At 33.9% G+C, this 21,917-nt stretch overlaps 1 protein-coding gene across 3 annotated transcripts; it reads right to left on the bottom strand.

Annotated features, from left to right (window-relative positions):
* Window positions 1–1,904: 1,904 nt before the first annotated feature.
* Window positions 1,905–4,485, bottom strand: LOC149635035 (uncharacterized). Of its 3 annotated transcripts, XR_016372408.1 has the most exons (7): window positions 3,753–4,485; window positions 3,511–3,690; window positions 3,384–3,455; window positions 3,025–3,327; window positions 2,393–2,961; window positions 2,274–2,330; window positions 1,905–2,214 (listed from the first exon to the last, which is right to left on the bottom strand). XR_016372408.1 is itself a non-coding variant. In XM_089850920.1 (5 exons), the coding sequence occupies exons 1-5, from the start codon at window positions 3,803–3,805 to the stop codon at window positions 2,697–2,699; spliced, it is 873 nt and encodes a 290-aa protein (XP_089707046.1). In that variant the 5' UTR covers window positions 3,806–4,485; the 3' UTR covers window positions 1,905–2,696. The 3 variants fall into 3 exon arrangements, 2 of the variants coding, with proteins under 2 accessions (XP_089707046.1, XP_089707048.1); XM_089850920.1 differs by having other exon boundaries at window positions 1,905–2,961; XM_089850922.1 differs by having other exon boundaries at window positions 1,905–2,961; window positions 3,025–3,168.
* Between the last annotated feature and the right edge of the window lie 17,432 nt (window positions 4,486–21,917).

Raw genomic sequence — 21,917 nt, 5'->3', positions numbered from 1 at the left:
GATATATTAAGTTTTCGCTTACCGAGTGAAGATGAAGATGCCATAACGAACGTCGAGTGAAGAACGAATGAAATATCCGAAAATCCCGAGAGTTTATATACACCGTCCCCTGCCGCCCCCGGGGGAGGGGGGTGACACACGGCGTCCCCGCGCGCTAGCGCGCGGGGAACGCTTAATTATACGGTTAAAAATATTTTTTTCCCAGTAATAATTACGATAGGAATTCTCGTAGATAATTATAGCCTCTATAAAATTTTTTAAAAGTTGGAATTCTCGTGGATAATTATACGATACCTCTTGGTTATAAAAATATATTTTGAATTCTCGTCGTTAATGATACTTAATGATACCTCTTGGTTATAAAATATATTTTGAATTCTCGTCGTTAATGATACTTAATGATACCTCTTGGTTATAAAATATATTTTGAATTCTCGTCGTTAATGATACTTAATGATACCCTAGGTATATACAATGTAACAAAAATAATTGCTGGCTGTGGGTATACTTTTTAATGATGGGTATACGATTTCAAACACCTGGATACCCCTAGGTTATCAAATATATTTTTTAAAAGTAATTTACCGAGAATTCTAGTCGTTAATTATACTTAATGATACTTTTAGGTTGTAAAATATATTTTTTGTATTACAATGTATCAAAAATAATTGCCTTTTTTATCTGGCTGCGGGTATACTTTTTAATGATATTAGATATACGATTGGAACACCTGAATTCCCCTAGGTTACAAAATATATTTTTTAAATTACATTGTATCAAAAAAATAATTGCTTTTTTATACGATACACCTGGGTGTAATTACCGAGAAGTATTTTTTGCTTCGATTTGGGTGGAGTTTATGTAGAAGGCTAAAAGACGCTTTCCAATACACGTCCTACACAGATGGAAAGCTTTAATTGGTATTTAATGGTTTTATAAAAAACGAAAAAGTGTGGGAATTTAAACAGGGATTTTTCGGGGGAAAGGTGCTCCGATCTTAAAATGGATGATATTTTTTGGAAAAAGGTCGAAGGGTCAAAATTATACTTTCAAAAATCACGTGTGAATTCTCCCAAGGTTTTTATTTTCTCGTAATTATCAGGTATAAGAATTTCTATCGCTTAAGGGTAATATTATGTAATTTTTAAGTGGAGATATTTTACTATAAAAAGACCCCGAGTTTTTGTTAGGAAAGTCAATCGAAAGTAAATGTTTGAAACTGCACTGCTCGTTCCTGAATAAAAATACCCGTGATGTGTTGTGAGTAATACTATTTTTATAAAAATATGGCTATGTTTCGCGATTTGAACTTACACTTAACAAAAAGCGGTGTAACGGTAACTGTTTGTCCGCGGGGAAGAGACGTAGAACCAACAGTTATTGTTGAAAGTGGAAACTTTATTTTAATACCGTATAAAATATGGTACATCTTGAACAAACGTAAATCTGAATTCGCGGCCTGTATGCAGAAATCGTCAATTAAATTTTTACGTTGTCAAAACATCTATATATCTATTACGAATTTGGGTCTTGTCTTTACGTATGACGAAAGCGTTCCAGTAACAATTAAACCCGAAGTATTTGCGCTTATTATGCAAGACCCCATGAACGGGTTTATTTCAACCCATATTAACTTTATTATTAATCAAAGAATTTTCATAAAAAATATGCTACTCACCTTTCGAATTCTTTTGGGTGATTTTGAAAAAAAACTATTGGATGTTAAACGCGAGTATAAAACTACCTTACACGCATTTTGCAGCACGTTAAATTTAACCGATCTGTTAAAATCTTACGAAAATAATTTACGTAATCCTCAAAATATTCAATGTGTTTTAAGCATTCAACAAATGATTTCGTACTGTTTAATTGAATTTTAAAAAATCTTTTAATAACATGTAAAATTAAAATACAACAATAATAAATGGTATATATTTGGAAAAAGTTAATATTTTTTAGAAAAAGAGTTAAACATTTAAAGGATAATCAAAAATTTCCATAAATGCCGTATTAATATCATCGGGATGGCCGCGACAGGGGTAATGAATATTAACCATAAAAACGGGGAAGCAAATACCCACTATCTTATTATAGCGGGGACAGGATAGAGTTCTACAATAGAAAGCCTTTGAAATATTTCTATCGATTTCAGACACCTCTCTTCCTTTACAAACGCAGCACGGTACGAATACGTATGAATGAGTTTCGAAGATTCTAAAATACATAGCTACTTTTACTTAACTATAGTTTTTAATGGTACAAATATCACTTACCCTGCAGATGCCCTTTCTACCGCTAAAGCTGCGGTAATTTCTAACGGTACTTGGGTTCTATAAAAAAACACTCTTAAGAAACTAGAAGCTTAAAAACAACTAGTAAACTTTTAGCTTACAGAGAGTCCATCTCCTGTAACTGCGGCTGAGGATTATCTTCTGGGATACCCATGTTTTTTAAGACTTTCTCGGATGAAGCGTTAAAAGAAAATGATAAAGTTTTCCCCTAGATTTCTACTATTTAAAGAATTATTATAAGGCGTTGTCAAGGATAACAACTTTCCTAGCTTTAATTTTTGATATTCGAGAGGCTCTTGAAAAACATTGGTTACAGTGTTCGTATTTTAGTGGGGATTTTTAATAGAATGTTTAAGCTTCATATAAATGACGAGACATTTTTTCTTAAAAACTTATATATATATTTTATTCATTTATTTGATAGACATAATTAGGAATATTTCTAAGATAGAGAGGTGAAGCGAATCTAGAATTGAGAAGAAGGTCAATAGGCAAGTAATATTCATAGTAGTTGAGACAGATAATTGATTGATAGAGAGGACAGTCTTCGTGGTTGCAGAAGTAGAGCTTGTAGTGCGTAGTTTGAAGTTGATATTGGATTGACAGAGAATAGTTCGTTGGAGAGTAGTTTTTACAGCGAGGACAGGGGGTGATTCGAGAGTACATGTAGCTATAATAAAAAAATATATAAGTAAAATCGGTTTTTTAAAACAAAAAAGGTTTTTTAACTTACTTTAGATCAATTTCGTCATCCGTGGCGTGTAGGTCTTCTTGTAGAAAGTAATTGTAGGATTTAGGAAGATGGGCGTTGTTAATGTAGTAAGAGTTAGTGGATGTTTGATAGATATTAACTGGATGGAATTGTCCTTCCATCCAGCTGAGACAAATTAATGTATGGTAGAGAATACAGTTGTGGTTCATGCAGTAAAATAATTTAAAGGATATAGTATTAGTATTTATTATTCCGGAAAAGGTACGAAAATTATATTGGAAGTGGTTACAGGATGAACAGGGAGTAATATAAGAATACATGGCGCTGTAAAAATCTATATTAATTTCGATTAAAATTAACAAAATAGTTTTTTAGCTTACTCTAAATTAATTTCTACATCTTCGGTATCTGAATAAAATGCATTTTCATTCTCGTCATCACTTTCGGATGCGCTATATAAAACAGTATTAGTATATATCTTGCTAGATATAAGACAAAAAAACTTACGTTTCTTCAGATGATTCCGTAGAGACCACATCCGGGTCGTCCGCTTCGGCGAACATATCAAAATTCGCGATTAATTCGTTTATTTCCTCCTCCACTCCATCTGGGATATCATCTTCCTCGAGGATGATGATTGGATCAACTTCCAATTCATCATCGATATCCCAGAGTTGGGGTAGAGCGCTATATATAAAATAGATCCGGTATTAAAAAATAATTTTAACTTGTTAGCTAAAATAACTTACAATTCCTCAGCCGGTTGAACAGCGTTTGAGTCAAAAGATTTTGCTGGACACATTTTTTCTAGTAGTACTCTAGACTTTGAAGATATTTTCAAACTTAAAGTTTTTTTGCGTTATGATGTGAAACTTTGAAATCCGTTCAGTTTATATATGAAATTTTCAAGGTTGTTAGCTTAAGAAGTCTAGTTAGGAATTTGTAATGAGCGTCGAGGTCATCCCTGGTTTTCTTAGAAAAATATTTAACTGTTGGTTTTTTATGTATTAACGACTTTAAAGAAGGGTCCATATTAATGAGCGTCCCTATCGAAAAATATTTATCAGTCGTTTTAAGAAGGGTGCATATTATAAATGTATAATTTTAAAAGAGGCCCTCACAACGTGCGTGTTTCTTATAAGATATTATTACTTTTCAGACTTGAATGAAAAACAATTTTCGGAATTAAATACCACAGGCCAAACTGAGTTACAGAGTGGTCAGGATCTAAACTGTCTTTTTTGTGAAAAAGACGATATTGCTAGTTTCTCATCTATTGGTGGTGAAATTCATTACTGTGTGAATACCGAGTGCGTTAAATTTAAACGGGCTATATACAAACAGTACGGTAAAGTGTTAATTAGCAATATTGAAAACGCTTACGCGATTTTGGACAATAGTTTTTTTTGTATAAACTGTAATCAGTTTTGTTACAAAAACCAACGTCAAGAAAAAGAGTGTTCATATTGGGATAGTGAAGAGGAACCAAATTACTATCTCTGCTCTTTCCGTAAACACAAATGAAGGAAATTTGTTCGTTCAACCTATCAAACATTTTAAAAGTCGATAACGATTGCAAAACTATTGTTCCTCGGTTGGGTACATTATGTTTAATCGAAATTGAAGACAATCGTCAGAAATTTGCGCAAAAGTATAAAATAACCCATACCGTGATTAGAAAACTCGTTTGCGAAGAAATTTTGAAAAACAAGTTTGAGTGTTATGTTGTAGAACTATCTTGGTATTCTTATAGATATGCTTGGACATTTCTAAAACCAATTGATACAGTAAATTGTGGTCAGCACGTACCGACTACTACATGTAAATTAGGTCGGATTCACAAGTACTATAAAAAACAAAACTGGCGTTGTCAACATCGTGAAGAGGCGGCCTACGTTCTGGGATACGTTTGTCACGACAGCGACGCTGTTCAAGCAGTGCTTAACACGGCTATTGTTAAAATCACTTACGAATTCAACTCTACGCTGACGTATAAAAACCCATTTCGTAGGAATTACGCAACATCTAACAGCTTCACCACAAATTTCATGAAGCTGTTATATATAAAAGTTGTAATCAATTCTTTACGGTTCGGCAATTACTCATTATCATCCTTATCAGATAACTTGTCTACATTTAAGAGGAAATTTTATTTGACTCGATACTGTATTTTTATAAACGATGAATTTTGTGACGAAGAAACACTTGATAACGTGTCTGAAGTGATTTTTTCAAAGAATGCCAGCAATAAATCTTACGAAGATTTTCAAAATGCCAATCCATCTTTCCTAGAACTTGAAGGTGAAGATTGGGATTGGTAAGGATTTGCAAGATAGTGAACCATCATTTACCTTTTAGTGAAATAAAAATTCAAAAATGGATTCCGGGGTTGGAGAATGCATGCATCACATGGTTTTTGGTTCAAGTAACAATATAAATTATCGATTTTCGAGTTACGCGTGTGGCGAAGCTTTTTGTATTAAATCACAAGCTGCGAACGCGATACCTCGGTTAGGTACGTTATGCCTGATCGAAATTGAGGACAATCGTAAAAAGTTTGAAGGAAACAATCTAATATCGAAGTATGCTATTGCTCAACTTGTACACAGTGAAATGTTAAAAAACTTGTGGACCAACAACATTGTTAAAGTATCTCGTAACCGATATGATTTTTGGAGAGATGTAGTCTCGATCGATACCAGGGATTGCGGACGTTACATCTTGACTACGGAGTGTAAACTAGGACGTTTACATAAATACTACCCTCATGAACTTGATCAATGTCAACATTCGAGTCAAGCAGCGTACGTTTTAGGGTATGTGTGTCACGATCAAGCGAGTGTTGAATCGGTATTAAACACAGCAATTATAAAACTTTTGTATGAATTTAACACTCGTTTGATCATAAAGGATAAAAATGGCAATTCTGATTACTTCTATTATATTAATGGTGATCCCCGTATTAGTTATACTGTTAATGTGATAAAGTTATTATATATTAACGTAGTTATTGAAGAATTGCATAACTTTAATCATTCGTTAATGGATTTAACTTTCACTTTCGAAAAAATGAAAATAAAATTTAATCTCTTTACAGAATCTAAAAATATTCCAAGAATTTTGAGAGATAAAATCGGTTTAATATATGACCCCACTTTTAAAGTATTTTCAAAAGACGCTATTGATTATGCACGCCTAGAGTTGCAAAAAATAGAACAAAAACTGTTATATTCATTTCCAAGTTTTTGGAATTATTTTCACAGAATTTAACCCCAGAAAGAACGCTGTCAATTATACTTTACAAGATAGTGAACCTTTTGGTGAAATAAAAATTCAAAATGGACGTACCGAACGTTTTTGCTGTTGAATCACGTAAAAATGTAAATCATCGGTTTTCGAGTTACGTGTGTTACAAACCTATTAGTATTAAATCAGAAGGTGCAAACGCGATACCTCGATTAGGTACATTATGTTTGATCGAAATTGAGAACAATCGTATAAAGTTTGAAGGAAACAATCAAATATCAAAGCATGTTATTAATCAACTTGTACGTCGCGAAATGTTTAAAAACTTGTGGACTATCAACACCGTTAAAGTATCTTACTACCGAAGTGTATATTATCGCACACGAAATGATGGTGGTGAATGGGCGGAATTGGCCTCTATCGACACCAGAAATTGTGGACGCTACGTTTTTAGTACGGAATGTAAACTAGGAAGTATACATAAATACGACCCTAATGAACTTGATCAATGTCAAGATTCGAATGCAGCAGCGCACGTTCTAGGATACGTTTGTCACGATCAAGCTAGTGTTGAATCGGTATTAAATACTGCAATTATAAAACTTTTGTATGAATTCAACACTAGTTTGATCATAAAGAACAGACAACACAATGACACCCCCTGGAATATATATATTATTACACCTATTAGTTATACTATTAATTTGTTAAAGTTATTATATATTAACGTAGTTATTGAAGAATTGCATAGATATAGGTATTCTTTAATGTTTTTAACTTTCACTTTCGAAAAATTTAAAAATAAATTTACTCTCATTACAAGATCTCCATATCTTCCAGATATTTTGGAAGATAGAGATAGAGATGGACACCTAATATTAGCGTATGACCCCACTTTTAATGTGTTTTCAAAAGACGCTGTTGATTATTATCATCGTCAAGACTTGGAACAGATGGAAACACGCTTTTTAAATTTATTTCCAAATTTTTGGAATGTTTATCGCAGAATTTAATCGTGATGTAATCAATACAAATAAACATTGTTTTTTAAAAAATTTATTTCATCCTTTGATTTCTTTTTTACACCATTGACACAATCCTTTTTTAAAAATTAATCTTGTTGATTTGTTTTTTACAATATAGACACAATCCTGATCTTATTAAAAATAAATCCGGTAGTATATATGGTAACATTAAAGGGTATAAACCTAATATCGCATAGCTGTCATTCCTTGTCCACAATGCTGTAATTAACCCAATAGGTATAGTTATAGGTAAAAAAACAAGAAATGTACCAACTCTAAAAGAATATGAAATTGCAACCTCAAAACCACGTAATATACAACATCTATTATTACAATATTCTTCAGTCTTGGGTTTGCTTGTAGTTGAAACGTATTTCTCCGTTGGTGGTACATCTCTACCTACCTCATCGATAGAACAATGTATAGGTATGTTGCATGTCGAAAACCCTTTCACAATTGGGCATTCCGGGGAATATTTCCGATGCTCCTCATTTACTTTATCATTAGCTTTCCAACTATGTAATGTTATATCGCAATAAAAACATTTAACGGCGTCGCCTTTCTTTAAATAATAAAAACCATGTTTCGCAAACTCTGACGGTCTTATATTACTAACGGGGTAATCTTTAAAAGTTTCGAGCCGTAGTTTTTCCCAGTTCATTATAGCTTTACGTTTTGTCCCGAACTAATATAATTTCAAACCCTGTTGCTGATATATCTTACAAATTTTACCTACGTCACAACACCACACGTGACTCTCACGTGACTCGCATTTGATTGACAGGCGTGGGATTCTGAATTATGCAAATTATAATCATTTTCGCTTCATTTGCATGGTTTAAGGTCGGATCTCTGAATTATACAAATTTAGATCCTAATTTGCATAGTCAAAAGTGGGATTTCTGAATTATGCAAATTTGGATCATTTTCGGCTAATTTGCATGCCTAAAAGTGTGGTAACTTACTACTACCGTTACTGTTTCTTTAACGCAGAAAAATAAAACAAAACCCATATTTCATTTAACCTCGGGCCTCAATTGTTTACTCTTTGGTTCACTAGGCCTATTACGGATAATACTCCATTTAACCGACAGAGTCTAAGCCTTGGCGTTCTTTTCGTAATCTCTGAAGCAAGGGTTTTCCTATATGCAGATGTAGTAGAGCTTAAGTAATATATTAACAGCCATTTCAAATAAAAATATAAAAAATGTCCTTGGAATATCAAAATTATACAGAGCTGTAAAACTATAAAAATGTAAAAAAATGTCCTTGGAATATCAAAATTATACAGAGCTGTAAAACTACAAAACTACTAAAGGCATCGCACTTTATATTATGGCAAAAGGAAATATAAAGCTTTTGTAGGATTTCTTTACACATCAACACAAGGCAAACTGCTAGCGCGATGCACTTGTGTAACCACGGACGGACAAACATAGACTGCTGTATAACTTTTTCTGTCTCACTTTTGAGTTGAGAAACGAGATTATCTTAAATACTGAAATAAATATAATTAATATTAAACATTTTCTTCGTTAGTTATTCTTATTGAGCGTTGTATTTTTTTAAAAAAGAATAATTAGACATTCTTGAGAGAATTGACTAAGTTTAACGTTTGAAATGAAGGATACGCCTGTTGTTTCGCTCTACTCAAATCGGTAGTATATAAAGGTTTCGAATATTAGCTATGGATAAGAACAGCGCAATTACGTGAACTTTTGGTGCAAGACCGACCATTTGGGGGGGCTAGACATTTTTCGTAACCATAGACGATCGCCGCGTATACCTTAACCTTAACAATGATGATGGAGATAGAAGACAATATGTACAGACTGGTGTCCATGTGGAATGCAAAAAAGACCAGAAGATGGTGGTGATTAGAAGTCAGTATTTACAGACTTGTGGGAAGGACAAAAGACCAGATGATGATGGTGTTTAGAAGCCAATAAGTACCGACTGGTGTCCAAGTGGGATGGATAAAAGACCAGAGGATGGTGGTAACTACAGACTGGTGTTTATGTGCGACGGAAATATGAGTTGAGGATGGTGGTGTTAGACAGACAAATGATTAATGGCCAGTATAAGTGGAATACAATTTTCCAAATATCCGGGAACTGTAAATGCGGTCCGGAAACTTAGAACACATTTTCTCCGATTTTCCAACTGCGAACGCTGTCCTCTGGTGTGTAACTACTGACAGAAACGTCGATATTAGAACCTCTTCGTGAGATACATCAGGTAAAACTAAGCAGCGATCTTACAATTTCGTGGAAGTTGAAATAAGGAACGTGAGGTGAAAAAAAACGCTTAGCAGTGTAATAAACAGAAACTTGGGTTTCATTTTGAGAGGTTTAAACAACACAAATTAGAATTCTATTTTCAGAGGTTTTAAGCAACACCAATTAGTGTTTCTTTCAACCCAAAATTATGTAAGAATTTAACCCAATTTGTGACTACCTTTAATCCCAATGATCCTTCAAAATTACAATTAACCCTTACTAGGGTTGTTTTTTACCCAAATATGATTTTAAAATATAAGCAGTAATGGGGTTACTGTTTAGTCCAAATCTGAGTTATCGTTTACGTTGACTCAATATTGTTTTAAATAAACAACCAATTCTAGCTCCAAGGAAGAACAACTTAAATAATGGGTCGGTTAAATACTGGCCCAGCAAAGAGTTGATAAATAGCCCATTTTGGGTCAAAAACAACCCAACATATTTAGAATGTACACTCGCGGTGACCCATTATTTTTAAAACTGACGTAGTTATATCTCGCGTGTAACAGCATATTATATGCATAGTGGCACAATGTTAGGGAAACTAACCTACAATTCACATTATGTACTCGTGCAAGTTGACCTAGGATATAAGCCTTGGCAAGAATAAGCTAAGAAAAAACATTCGCACCCCATAATTATGTGAAAATTTCGAATATATTTTTGGGAAAGAATAATTGCGTAAGAAGTGTCACATATGGCAGCGAGAAATCGAAATATGAATGTAAATACGTGGAAAGGCAGAAAAATATCTCCGCGAAAACTAATGGTATTTATTTTGCGTTTAGATGTATTATTTTAGAGTGAACATTTACACAAGAAATTTTGAAGTCATGTTGAAAGAAATAAAATAAACCTTGGAGGTATATTACTTCAAAGGAAGCTATATGACGTTGTCCTCTATCCTTTTTTTTGGCTACGAAAACTAGGTCTATTGCGCAAAAGTAAGCGAAAAACGAAATGGGTAAAAACACATAATGAAGCAAGTTCTCTAGAAAACATTTCTTACCGAAATCATGTTTTAGGGTAATTGGCAATATTGCTGTAAACATTAGCGACTGAATTACGGTAAGCAACCGCATTCATTTGGCGTTTAGTTTGGAAGAAGACCAAATAAAGCCATATCACTTTGGAAATGGATTTTGGCAAAATTTGATAACTACAGCTATAATTCACTTTTTAAAAGCGTACAATTTTAACCTCCTTAAACAGATCAATATGAACAATTAGGGAAACGTATTTGTTTCTTTTTGCGTAAAGTCTCGCGAGTAGAGGTACAATGGGCGTCCGAGATCATTGCGCGGAGGTTGTGGAGGTTGGGACAAAATGGCGTTGAAAAGCGTTGATAAATACAGAGAAGTGGTACAAATACAGAGAAGTGGTAATGTTAGTTTAATGAAAGATAAGAGATAAGAAAATTATCGTAAGTAAACGTCCTCGATGGAGTTAAAAGAGGGTGAATAAGAAAATCAAGTGATTTTTAAAAGGGAGGGTGGAGAGGGGTTTCTTCAACGAAACTGCACCAACACAAATTGTAAATAAAAAGGTTTGATGTAACAAATATGGGTCATTATTTAAAATGGACTTCAGCTTACAACACCCATTTAATGGTCTCATAGCCGGGGCGACACAATAGGGGAAATCTTTCTTTGTGGCTAAACTTATGAAGCATAGGAATATATGTATATCACCCCCTCCAGAATGGATATTATGGTGTTACACTGAATATCAACCGAAACTATTTAATTCGGTGTTAGATCATACACCCACCGTAGAATTTCACAAGGGGATATTAAATGCGAATATATTAGACCCCAATATCAAGAATTTCGTTATACTTGATGATTTGCTTTGTGAAATATCCAATAATAAAGAAGTGACTAATCTGTTTATACGGGGATCGCATCATAAAAACACCTCAGCCTTTATATTCATGCAAAATTTATATTATCCCGGGAAGGAAATTAGACTTTTTTTCGGGCTTTTGACGTTTCATGCGAAATTTGTGTTGTCTTATTCCTAAGCTGTATAGACATATTTTTCAGGGGCGGAATTTTCGGGCTTGAAATAGCATTGTTCGCCCGCCACTCACTATTTAGGCCTGTTTTTCGGGCGTTGATTTCGTTTAGGCTAATATAGTCATGGCCGCGCGGGATGGTCTTTTACAGCCTGTTTTCTAATCTTAGGACCCAGTGATTTAGAATTTAATTAAAAATGGAAAAATAGTGACATTTTCAATCACATGACTTTTGCCTTCCATTATGCAATCGATTTAAGGGAATACTCGTAAAATTGCGAGTAATTTCATTGGACATTTTGCAACCTAAAAAGAAGGTTAGTAAGTAGCGGCAAATTTGCCTAGGTAGCGTGACTCTCCTTATAGTATACCATTTGCTTGATGGCTAGGGTGCGTAAATATAGTCGCTTAATTTGGAGTTTCTTTCGTTAGGTCAGGTGAGGTAAAGGTTTGCGTTTGGTTTGGTTTTTTCAACCTCTACAATCTTAGATCAGGTAATGTTAGATTACTATTGCATTGGTTATTTGAACCCTAATAGTATTAGGTCACGTTGAGGATAGTATGAGTCTCTATGGACTGCCATCGGTCCTTCAGTATTGCTTCAGCCGATTCTTTACTCGAACAATATACTCAGCGGGTGAAATAAAAATAACGTTGTGCCCTTTAATGTGGCCTGCCAGGCCATTTTGTTTTAATGACCTTTCCGAGATGTTTTGTTTAAGTGGAGTCCATTATTTTTTTTCCCAAAAACACTTAGGATTAGATGCCAACACAAAGTAAATTTATTGATTGAAATTTAATGTCAAATGGTTTTCAAGGTAGTTTCTTGGCATTCGTGCTGTAGATACTTAATGTTTGAGTCAACATTTTGAGAGTACGGTTGCCACGCCTCTGCATCCACAGTCACACCTCATTTATCATAGATTTTTTCCAAAAATACACAATTGGCAGGTTAAACACGCAGACTGAAACCGAGCCAGTACAATATAAACTCATTCTTCTGACATTCTGTTAAACTTGTAAGTTTTTTGCATTCGTAAGTAAAACTTTATCATTTGAAACAAAGAGACAACTCAAAACTAGTATGTTTATTAAACAAAAACAGAAATGTTTTTTAATTTGCTCACTTTAACTTTTAAGAATTGTATTTCTTCTCAAACGGTTAAATGTCAATCACAAACAGGAAATAGTTTTCGTTATTTTTTAACGTTTAAATAAATCGAAACATAACTACTTAGATGCTGTTGCAAATTACGAAATTTACTATTGTTGATTTGCTACGGAATAGTAAGATGCGTCTGCTTAAAAAATAAGCCTAAAAATGATAGCCATATTTTCCATAGCTAAGTGTAATAAGATAATTATTTGTGACCTTAATTATTATTTTGATCATTGATTTCTTCTCCTTTAAACTAAGTCAGTTTCTTTTGTTATACCAGAGTTTTTGGCAATGGAGACCGTTAGATACTGTGCTACTGAGGTAAGAATAATTTTCTGTTAGTCCAAAAACCTCGGAAGAAAGAAGAGCATGGAGATGCTAAGCCGCTTGTTTTGTTTAAAATAAATATTGAAATATGGCTCGTTCATGGAAATTTTGTGTTGAAACAAGCCTTCTATGACTCGTTATAGAGTCCTGCACGGACCGGGCTGAGCTTGGTCCGGCCCGAGGCCTTACCCGATGGGGTTGTACGGAGCTGGGCTTTCACCATTTTATTCATTTTCAAAATATTTGCTGGGCCGAACTTGATTCTCTTTTAATCCCTAATTCAAACGAATGATTATTTAAATGAGTATTAGCTTTTAAGAACAAATGTGACGTTGCGTTGTGACGAGCAATTATCAAAAGATATGAACAATACTTGACGCTAAAGCAAAAATGAGTTCATTGCATTGCTGTTATAAAAAAAATTTATAGAAATTTCAACTGCACTACGTGTAACGGGCCAGACCTGTTGAATTCACGCAATGTGTCGGGCTGGGCCGGGCCGGGTTTGGTTAATGCATGTAGCGGTCCGGAAAACCAGCTATATACTCGGTGCAGGTCTCGAAAATCGTACATGTTAGCGATTTGTTATTAGCGAATAAAGGTGGTAAATAATTGGTTTTTATTAAAGATTGTAATTTCAGATTCCGTTGTATGGTTTGTACTACAACTTAAATCCTTTGGAAATTGAAGGTCACTACGCCGTCATCGCCAAAGAAACTTTGAAGAAAATGAAGTCAAAGTGACACATAGTTTTAAAATATTTATAAATATGCCTAATGATGAATTTCGAAACACTGTCTAAACCTCATCTAAATTCTTTTATATTACTTTTAGTTATACAGGTAAATTAACAGAAAATATAGTGGATTTTGGTACAATATACGGTCCAGGAAATGGTACTGGTCTTCTCGGAATGTTGGTGAAAAATGTGAGTTTAAGAACAACAATTCTCAACTAAAAATTTTCTAACGTAAAACAACTGTGTGTATTAAGGGGTGGAATAGATAATAGTCCTTGACAATACGCAATACTTCTTAACTATAGAAATCAAAGATAAACATTAATAAAAACTGTCTTGTAGACAAATTTAAGACTAGAAAAAGTAAAAGATAGGAAAATCAATTTAATGACTGAAGTCCGAGATATTAAACTTTTCAATAAAGAGGCAAGATTATAAAATAGCAATTATTTTAAAAAAATTGCTTACCTTTTATTTCACCGAAACTCCACTTGCCTAAATTATTATATCATAAAAATTTGAATCATTTTCGAAAAAAAAACGTGAAACGACTGAATATTCATCTGAAGTTCACTTCTCCATATTAATAGATCTAGCATTAGCATTCAAAATATAATTAAATAACGCTCTACTTTTGTTCCATGACTGGCTTATACGGATATGGTTTCATTAATTCCCACTTTTTGTGTCGACAATTCAAAATGACTTAAAAAACTTTTTTCAAAAAGATATATTTAAAAAAGTTGCGGTTTAATTAATTTTGGCGTCAATTTGAACAATTCGACAACGGTTATATTTTTATTTGCTAATTTGTGATGAACACAATAAAGAGCGAACGTCAGTAACGAAACACATTAAGTGGAAAAGAATAAACGGCATGTTGTATATCTATTTCATTATTCGACTTAATTTCAATTATCACGCCTATTTAAAACAAATGGTAGATAAAATTAACGTCTTTAATTCCTTATTATATCCATAATCAGCAAAGTTTTCTACCAAGAACTACAATCGATATGCTGGTGGTAAATGTGAACGATGTCACTTTTGTTTGTTATATAGCAATGCTTCGACAATAATGCAAAATTTCATGTAATATTAATTTGGGAAAAGGGAATTTTGGTGAAAAAATCTAAGATACACAAATTTTCAAATAATTGATGTTTCTTAAAACACGCACGTAAGCCTTGGCGCCCAATTTGGTCTGTAGAATATTATAAACTACCCCAATTTTACGTCTATTAATTGAATTCGATAAAATTTCATCTAGGAAGTTCAATTTATACTTTTACAACAATTAATACATCACTGTTTTATAAAAATAAACTCAAATGCCTAACTAGTAAGGTAAAAGCAATGGTTACATAAATACGACTGGCAACGAACATTCTTTCTGCGCATGCTCACCTCTCGAGAATTTTACCCCCTTTTCACCCTCGCTCTAAGTGTGAAAAGGTCTATACCTCGCGCCTATAGGATTCAGGCTTTTTTTCCTCACGTCATAGTGATGCCATAAAACAGGCAAACAAGCTCGACAATCTTGTTGATATATCGAAACTGAGTTTTCGTGATATTTCAATGGATTTTAATAATAGAAACTTGATATTTTGAGAGTAGAGAATTGAAAATGTAACTTAATACCACTTTCGTGGTAAAATATGATTTGAAATTGTAAATTCGCATACCCTTTAAGATTGTATTGCACTTTAAAACCTGCACTTACTAAAATCGGGGGAAATAGGAGCGCTCAGTGGCAATGTTGGGAAAGGCTTGTGATTATTGTATAATGATCATACCATACCAAATCGATGAATTTTTAAACGACGTAGACCATTAAGTTTTTATACATGACTTTACCCATGATAAAAAGTCGTAAGTCCAAGTCAAAGTATGAAACTATGCAAAGGCTTTACCCGGACGTTGGATCTTTAAGTTCGTTCCTAGACGTAACGAACGAATATTTTTATTTATTAAAGCAAAGCGCGGCTCCGTTGGTTCCCCTTAAAGATGGCATTTCTACTACACAGTGGCTAAGCTTGCTAAAGGCTGGTTAAGTCAAAGGCAGGAACCAATGGGAACTAGTGCATTAGGTCTGATTGGTTCCTGCCTTTGGCAAGGTTAAATTCGTGTCCAGAAGATTAGCCAGAATGCTAGGGGTGATAATGGAGCCGCGCTTTCCTTTAACGTTTCTTTTTCCCTCACTTTGAAAAAAATAATGTACGTTATCTGTTCGAGAAAATTTAGTCTCTTTCACCAAAAGGTCGAATTTATTGTATAAATTCTAAAACCACCCTTAGAAAACTTTCTTTTATACATCAAGATGAAAATATCTCCATGAAATTTAACCACGCATTAGGAGTCCGGAATTTAGTTTTGTGGAATTTTTTCAAAGCACCAAACACAGTATGATAAACGTTACATGCAATCAAAAAACCATCCTAATTTACTAAAGCCAGTATAGAGTCTTATCTATGAGAGGTACCTTTCCCTTAGAATAAGCAGAAGGCAAAGGCAGACGACCATAGATTTGTTAGAAATACAATTTATCAATTTATAAAACTAGGAATCGGATTTTGCTTTTAACCTGCAACCCATCATGTACGAAAATTTTAAGTATCTCGACTTCACTCCTGTCGTTACTGAAGATAATTGGATATATTTAAGTTCCGGGAAGCCAATTTCTTCTCACGCATACCTCGTCGCCACGATTTCAATATTTGATTTCACGGTAAGTAAAAAATAATCACTTCGAGTACGAAATATTATACGTGCGTTGGCTTGACTCTACAATTCATTAGTGCGGATTGCATACTTAAATAAAAGAAGTTGAGAAAACTAAAATATTAACTCTCCGATTCGAGAGAAAGACTAATTATATAATCACTGACTCCTGTCGAAATACTTAAGCATTAATAGTCTATATACTATAATGGTCTAACGAAGCTTAAATCGTTGAATCGTTCTCTCTACTTTCTCTAATTCCTTGGACTTATGATTTAATAAATATATTTATATTCATGATATAAAATGGAAGGAAACGGTTTCTAACTTAAATTGTTAGTGTTTAGGATGGTTCTCTCCTTTCGACGACGAGTTGTCACATATATTTTCACTCAGGGTTTACCCTTCTACAAATCGATTTCCAGATAAACAACAAGCTGACTAACTTTCGTAATCTGGTTCTCAAAATAAAGGATTCTACGTACTCCTTAGTGTATAATTTGGTCATTAGACTTCCAAATTTCTAGTCATAAACATTTTATTTAATCACTTGCTTCCCTAACCCAAACAATAATAACGAGAATCATTTCACCTTTGACATCACGATATGTTGGCATTTTCACGGAATCAACTTTATTTGTTACTCTTATCTGGAGTCTGAAACACCGAACTAAGATAAAATACTTACCATTCCTTTTTAAATCAAATTAATTGTTTGACAAACTTATTTTCGTAAGACGAAACACGTGGTATTAAGATCCAAAGATGTAGAATGTGCCTCAACTAAACGAACTTTGATGGACTGGTAAACTAAAATCCTATCTAACGTTTTTGGATCTACATACCGATATAATTCCACCTTAACCCTATTAAAAGCGGGTGATACTCCCTTCAAAATGGGTCCGTTTAATTTGTGATGTTTTCCTTGCAGGGTTATAACTTTCAGAGGAATAGCGCCTATTTTATACTTTTTCTAAATTTTTCTGAATCTGTACCTCTAACTTTAGTAACGTCCCTACAAAAGTGCAGTTTTTGGGGTAAAGCTATTTGGGCTGGACGTTGCTTGTAACTCAGCTTAGATTTGTGATAATAAGTAAATTCAAACGTTGCTTTCGTTTTTGATTTCATATGTTAAAAAAACTAACCTTCTCTAATTAAAACACAAAAAACAGAATTGGGCATTTCTCCTAAATCAACTACTCTACTGTTTTTATTAACAAACGATAAAATTACTCATACCATACAAACTTTGGAAAGAATACACGTGATTTGTAATACAATACGGTAAATGTTACTGGTTCCATAGTAAATTTAAAATTCAAATGCTGTATGGGCGTAATATTGTCGCACCCTACCGACAGACATCAAGCCAAATATAAATTAGCTCCCCAAAAACCCTGAGTCTCAGCCGAGCGAGCCCTATAAAAGGCGCCTCGTCCCGTGCTAACGCGCGCTTCTCTCCCCGAAGGCCGATCGAAGAGGATAAAGCTGGAAAAGCTCAGCCCTTCGTTACGGCCAAGGCATGGGAAGCAGCCCCCCTCCCTAGTTCGCGGGTAGGCTTAACAAAGCACCGTTCCCTCGCACTTTTATATTGAATAAAATTATATTAACTACTTAACCTAAACACCGTACTCCGCCTCTTATTTACTACCGTGACAATATTCATAATTCATGATAAGTTGCATTAGCTTCTAACGGATTATGCAAAACCCATTTTTCCGAAATGGCGAAGACGTTTGCACCAAACTGCAAACGCCGTCCCCTGGTTTCACACCGACAGATACGTCCAGAAAATAACCTTTTCATGACTTTCCTCACTCACAAAATTAAAATTTGGCACCGCGCCAAAATTAAACACCGACAAAATAAATATTTTTCTTTTATCGATGAGCGGATTTACCTACTCTTAATCTGTTCGTGAATTATCAAAACAAATCCAAAATGCAAAAGGCTTTTTTATAATGAGATACGCCTTTTGAACAATATTATTATGATCCTATTTCAGTATTCGATCTGGCAGTTAAGGAGATAAGGATTAGCCAGGATCAGAACGACGACACCAAATCTTTAGTGAAAGCTAAAAATTTTCGAACTTTTTTTTTCAAAATACGAGCTTGAAACTAGAGCTCATCTATTATTGTTCATTTGATTAAGACGTAGTTTCTTCAGCATTAATGAAATTTCACTAATTCTACTTTTAGGTTTGGATATTTTTATTTGTCACTTTTTTATTCTTCTTCCTGGCTCGTACAGTGTTGGAGAAATGTAGTGGTAAAAATTACTGGGGTCGACTCTGCATGAAAAATATCTTCGAAAATATTCAAGCTCTCTTATTTCAGGGTAAGTACAAATAAGGCCCTGCTTCTATAAAACTAATTATTATACATTAAATATAAAATGGCAGGTATAAACGTATCGGTAAACAGAGATAGTGAGAGGATTATGATAGTTGGATGGTTGCTTTTTTCATTTTGGATCGCATCTTCGTATACTGGATGTCTTCTCGCCAAATTGACATTATCAGAGAAACCATGTCAAATACAAACAGTGAAAGATATGCTGGAATTTCCAACACGGCGGGTCATTGTGCACAAGAGCACATCCCTCGAAACGTACCTTGAGGTAAATGAATATATTTTTGTTTTTTGTTGCACCACGTTCGTTTCATCATATGTTAAAACGAACCTATCTATCTCTCCCATGTAAACGTTTGGAAATGATTAATAAGAAACCGTAACGTGAAAAAACAAAACGGGAATTAGCAACATCTGAAATTTTAGATAGCATGATATACTAAAGATTATTATTAGCGATATTTTTATATAAAATAGGTAGAGAAAAAGAATATGTTTTTATTTATTTTATGTAAGCAAATTGAATATTTCTTTGTTTAAAGCCAGAAAATTGAATATTACTCAATTTCAAGTAAGCAAATTATGCATTACTATAAGTCAAAGCTAATAATTTCGCATAACTACACGGTACCTTAATTCTCACTTCCTAACAGAGATAATTTGAGGCTAACCTCTCAAAAAATACAGGTTGACGCTAAGACCCTCTAGCCAAAGAAACTCTGGTTTGTAGTTGAACATCTTTGATTGTTAAGCTGACCGAACACGTATCAACCATTTTGGCCAATGTCAATCACATCGGTAGTTGACGTTGATATCACGCGCGAACACGCAGTCCTCAATCTTATCAATATTGAAGCTGCTTGTTGAGATGACCATACGATAATATTAATCTTTATATGTCATGCATACTAGTTTAAACATTTGTGGTACCTGTATACGGCTGACCCTTGGCATCTAGCCCTAGCAATGGAACTAAGTTTCTTAAAGAAGTCTGTCTTAAAACTTTATTAAAATGACCTTCAGACTTTCTATCCAAAAGTGGCCTGTGATTTAAATATTAATGTGATATTAATTACACGCATATGTAACGAAAAAGTATAGCTTATAATATTTTATAGAGCACAAGATCTAACACAAAGCAAACAAAAACATGAGAACAGATCTTTTTTATGTTACTATCTAACAGCGGCCGGGTTCAATTCCCGGGTGCAATGTGAAAAACATTTAATTCAAATAAAATCTCTAACAGAGCTCAGCTACTCCTATTGGTGGGTTGAGGTACTATCGAGTTCCTTTTAAGCTAAAATCTAACGATAACGAAAGCGACAACCCCGGTCGCTACTACGACTACGGCTCGGTTGAACCTAAGAGCCTCATCGTAGACTACGATGTGGCTAAAAAACCAGCCCAAAAAAACCGCGGGTTTAATTGGGTTTTACACACTATAAAAAAAACTTAATAAAACCATCACTAAGATCTTCAATTATGATAAATTTGAATGCTAGAATATTTTCATTTTAAACAGATTTGAAGTTTCAACTTCAAAAGTACCATTCAATATTATTTATTATTTTTTATGAAACATTTTAAGACTTTTATTAAGCAATTACTTTTGAATGAAATTCAACCATGCACGCAGCTGCTAAAGATAAAAACCCTAGTACCCAGTAAAACACAGAAAAACCCAATAAAACCCGGTGGACTGGGAGTTTTAAAAAAGGCCGGTTTTTTAACCCTATTATCAACCGCTTCAGTTTATCTTATAATCCGCTTGTATAATTAGTTTTAACTGATGTATAGTAAACTTTATATTTATAGAAATAAAAATGAAATCAGAAAAACTATTTAGAGTTTTCGATTTATATTTTTCGTCCACATAGGGAACGACTGATTCTGATACTCGAAAGCTGTGGGAACTATCTGTGAAGAGCAAAGGAATTATCCCATTTAGTGATTTGGACATCCAAAAGGCTTTAGAAGAAGTCTATAATGAAAATCAGTTCCTTTTCATGCCCGAACTCTTAATTAAAGATGGTTTTGAGCAGCTAAGTTCTTGCACTGAGAATCCAGGAAGATACTGTTTATCAAAGTCCGTATATAAGACAAAGTTGGCTTTTCCCATCCGAAGAGGATTCAACTCTTCCTATGCTAATACCCAGTAAAACACAGAAAAACCCAATAAAACCCGGTGGACTGGGAGTTTTAAAAAAGGCCGGTTTTTTAACCCTATTATCAACCGCTTCAGTTTATCTTATAATCCGCTTGTATAATTAGTTTTAACTGATGTATAGTAAACTTTATATTTATAGAAATAAAAATGAAATCAGAAAAACTATTTAGAGTTTTCGATTTATATTTTTCGTCCACATAGGGAACGACTGATTCTGATACTCGAAAGCTGTGGGAACTATCTGTGAAGAGCAAAGGAATTATCCCATTTAGTGATTTGGACATCCAAAAGGCTTTAGAAGAAGTCTATAATGAAAATCAGTTCCTTTTCATGCCCGAACTCTTAATTAAAGATGGTTTTGAGCAGCTAAGTTCTTGCACTGAGAATCCAGGAAGATACTGTTTATCAAAGTCCGTATATAAGACAAAGTTGGCTTTTCCCATCCGAAGAGGATTCAACTCTTCCTATGCTAATATATTTAAAAAATGGTAAAAGTTTCTTTTAAATTTTTAAGAACCTGGTTCGTTCTACCTCGTATTATTACACTTCATTTGAAAACAATAATGCAGATTTCTCTATTCACAGTTGTTACCAGCTTTTTGAAAGTGGAGTAACCTTTAAATCCTTGAAAGAGGCGACCTGGACAGGAGAGAGATGTTTTTTGAAGATTACAGAAAATGAAGTTGTTCAACTACACTTGAAGAGTTTTTTCGTTCCACTATGCATATTGGGACTTGGGTTCACATTTGCTTTGATTTCTATTTGTATCGAAGGTTTACACTTAATTGGTAACAAAAAGTAACTTTAGAGGGTTAACAAAGAAAATATTACAAACACACAAATAATATACATAAGTAATCGTTCTAAACACAAGTTC

The sequence above is a fragment of the Phalangium opilio genome, unplaced genomic scaffold (genome assembly GCF_054372755.1).
Source record: "Phalangium opilio isolate 3A_F unplaced genomic scaffold, DU_Popi_V2 ptg000095l_1, whole genome shotgun sequence".
Lineage (NCBI taxonomy): Eukaryota > Metazoa > Arthropoda > Arachnida > Opiliones > Phalangiidae > Phalangium > Phalangium opilio.
Note: the sequence above shows the minus strand (reverse complement) of the source record. Positions and strands in the feature narration are given on the sequence as shown.

Coding starts and splice junctions, on each gene's coding strand:
- LOC149635035 (XM_089850920.1), bottom strand. CDS start 3,805: ATGTGTCCAGCAAAATCTTTTGACTCAAACGCTGTTCAACCGGCTGAG. Junction 3,328..3,383: donor GATGTAGAAATTAATTTAGA/GTAAGCTAAAAA, acceptor AGATTTTTACAG/CGCCATGTATTCTTATATTA. Junction 2,962..3,024: donor GATGACGAAATTGATCTAAA/GTAAGTTAAAAA, acceptor TTTTTATTATAG/CTACATGTACTCTCGAATCA.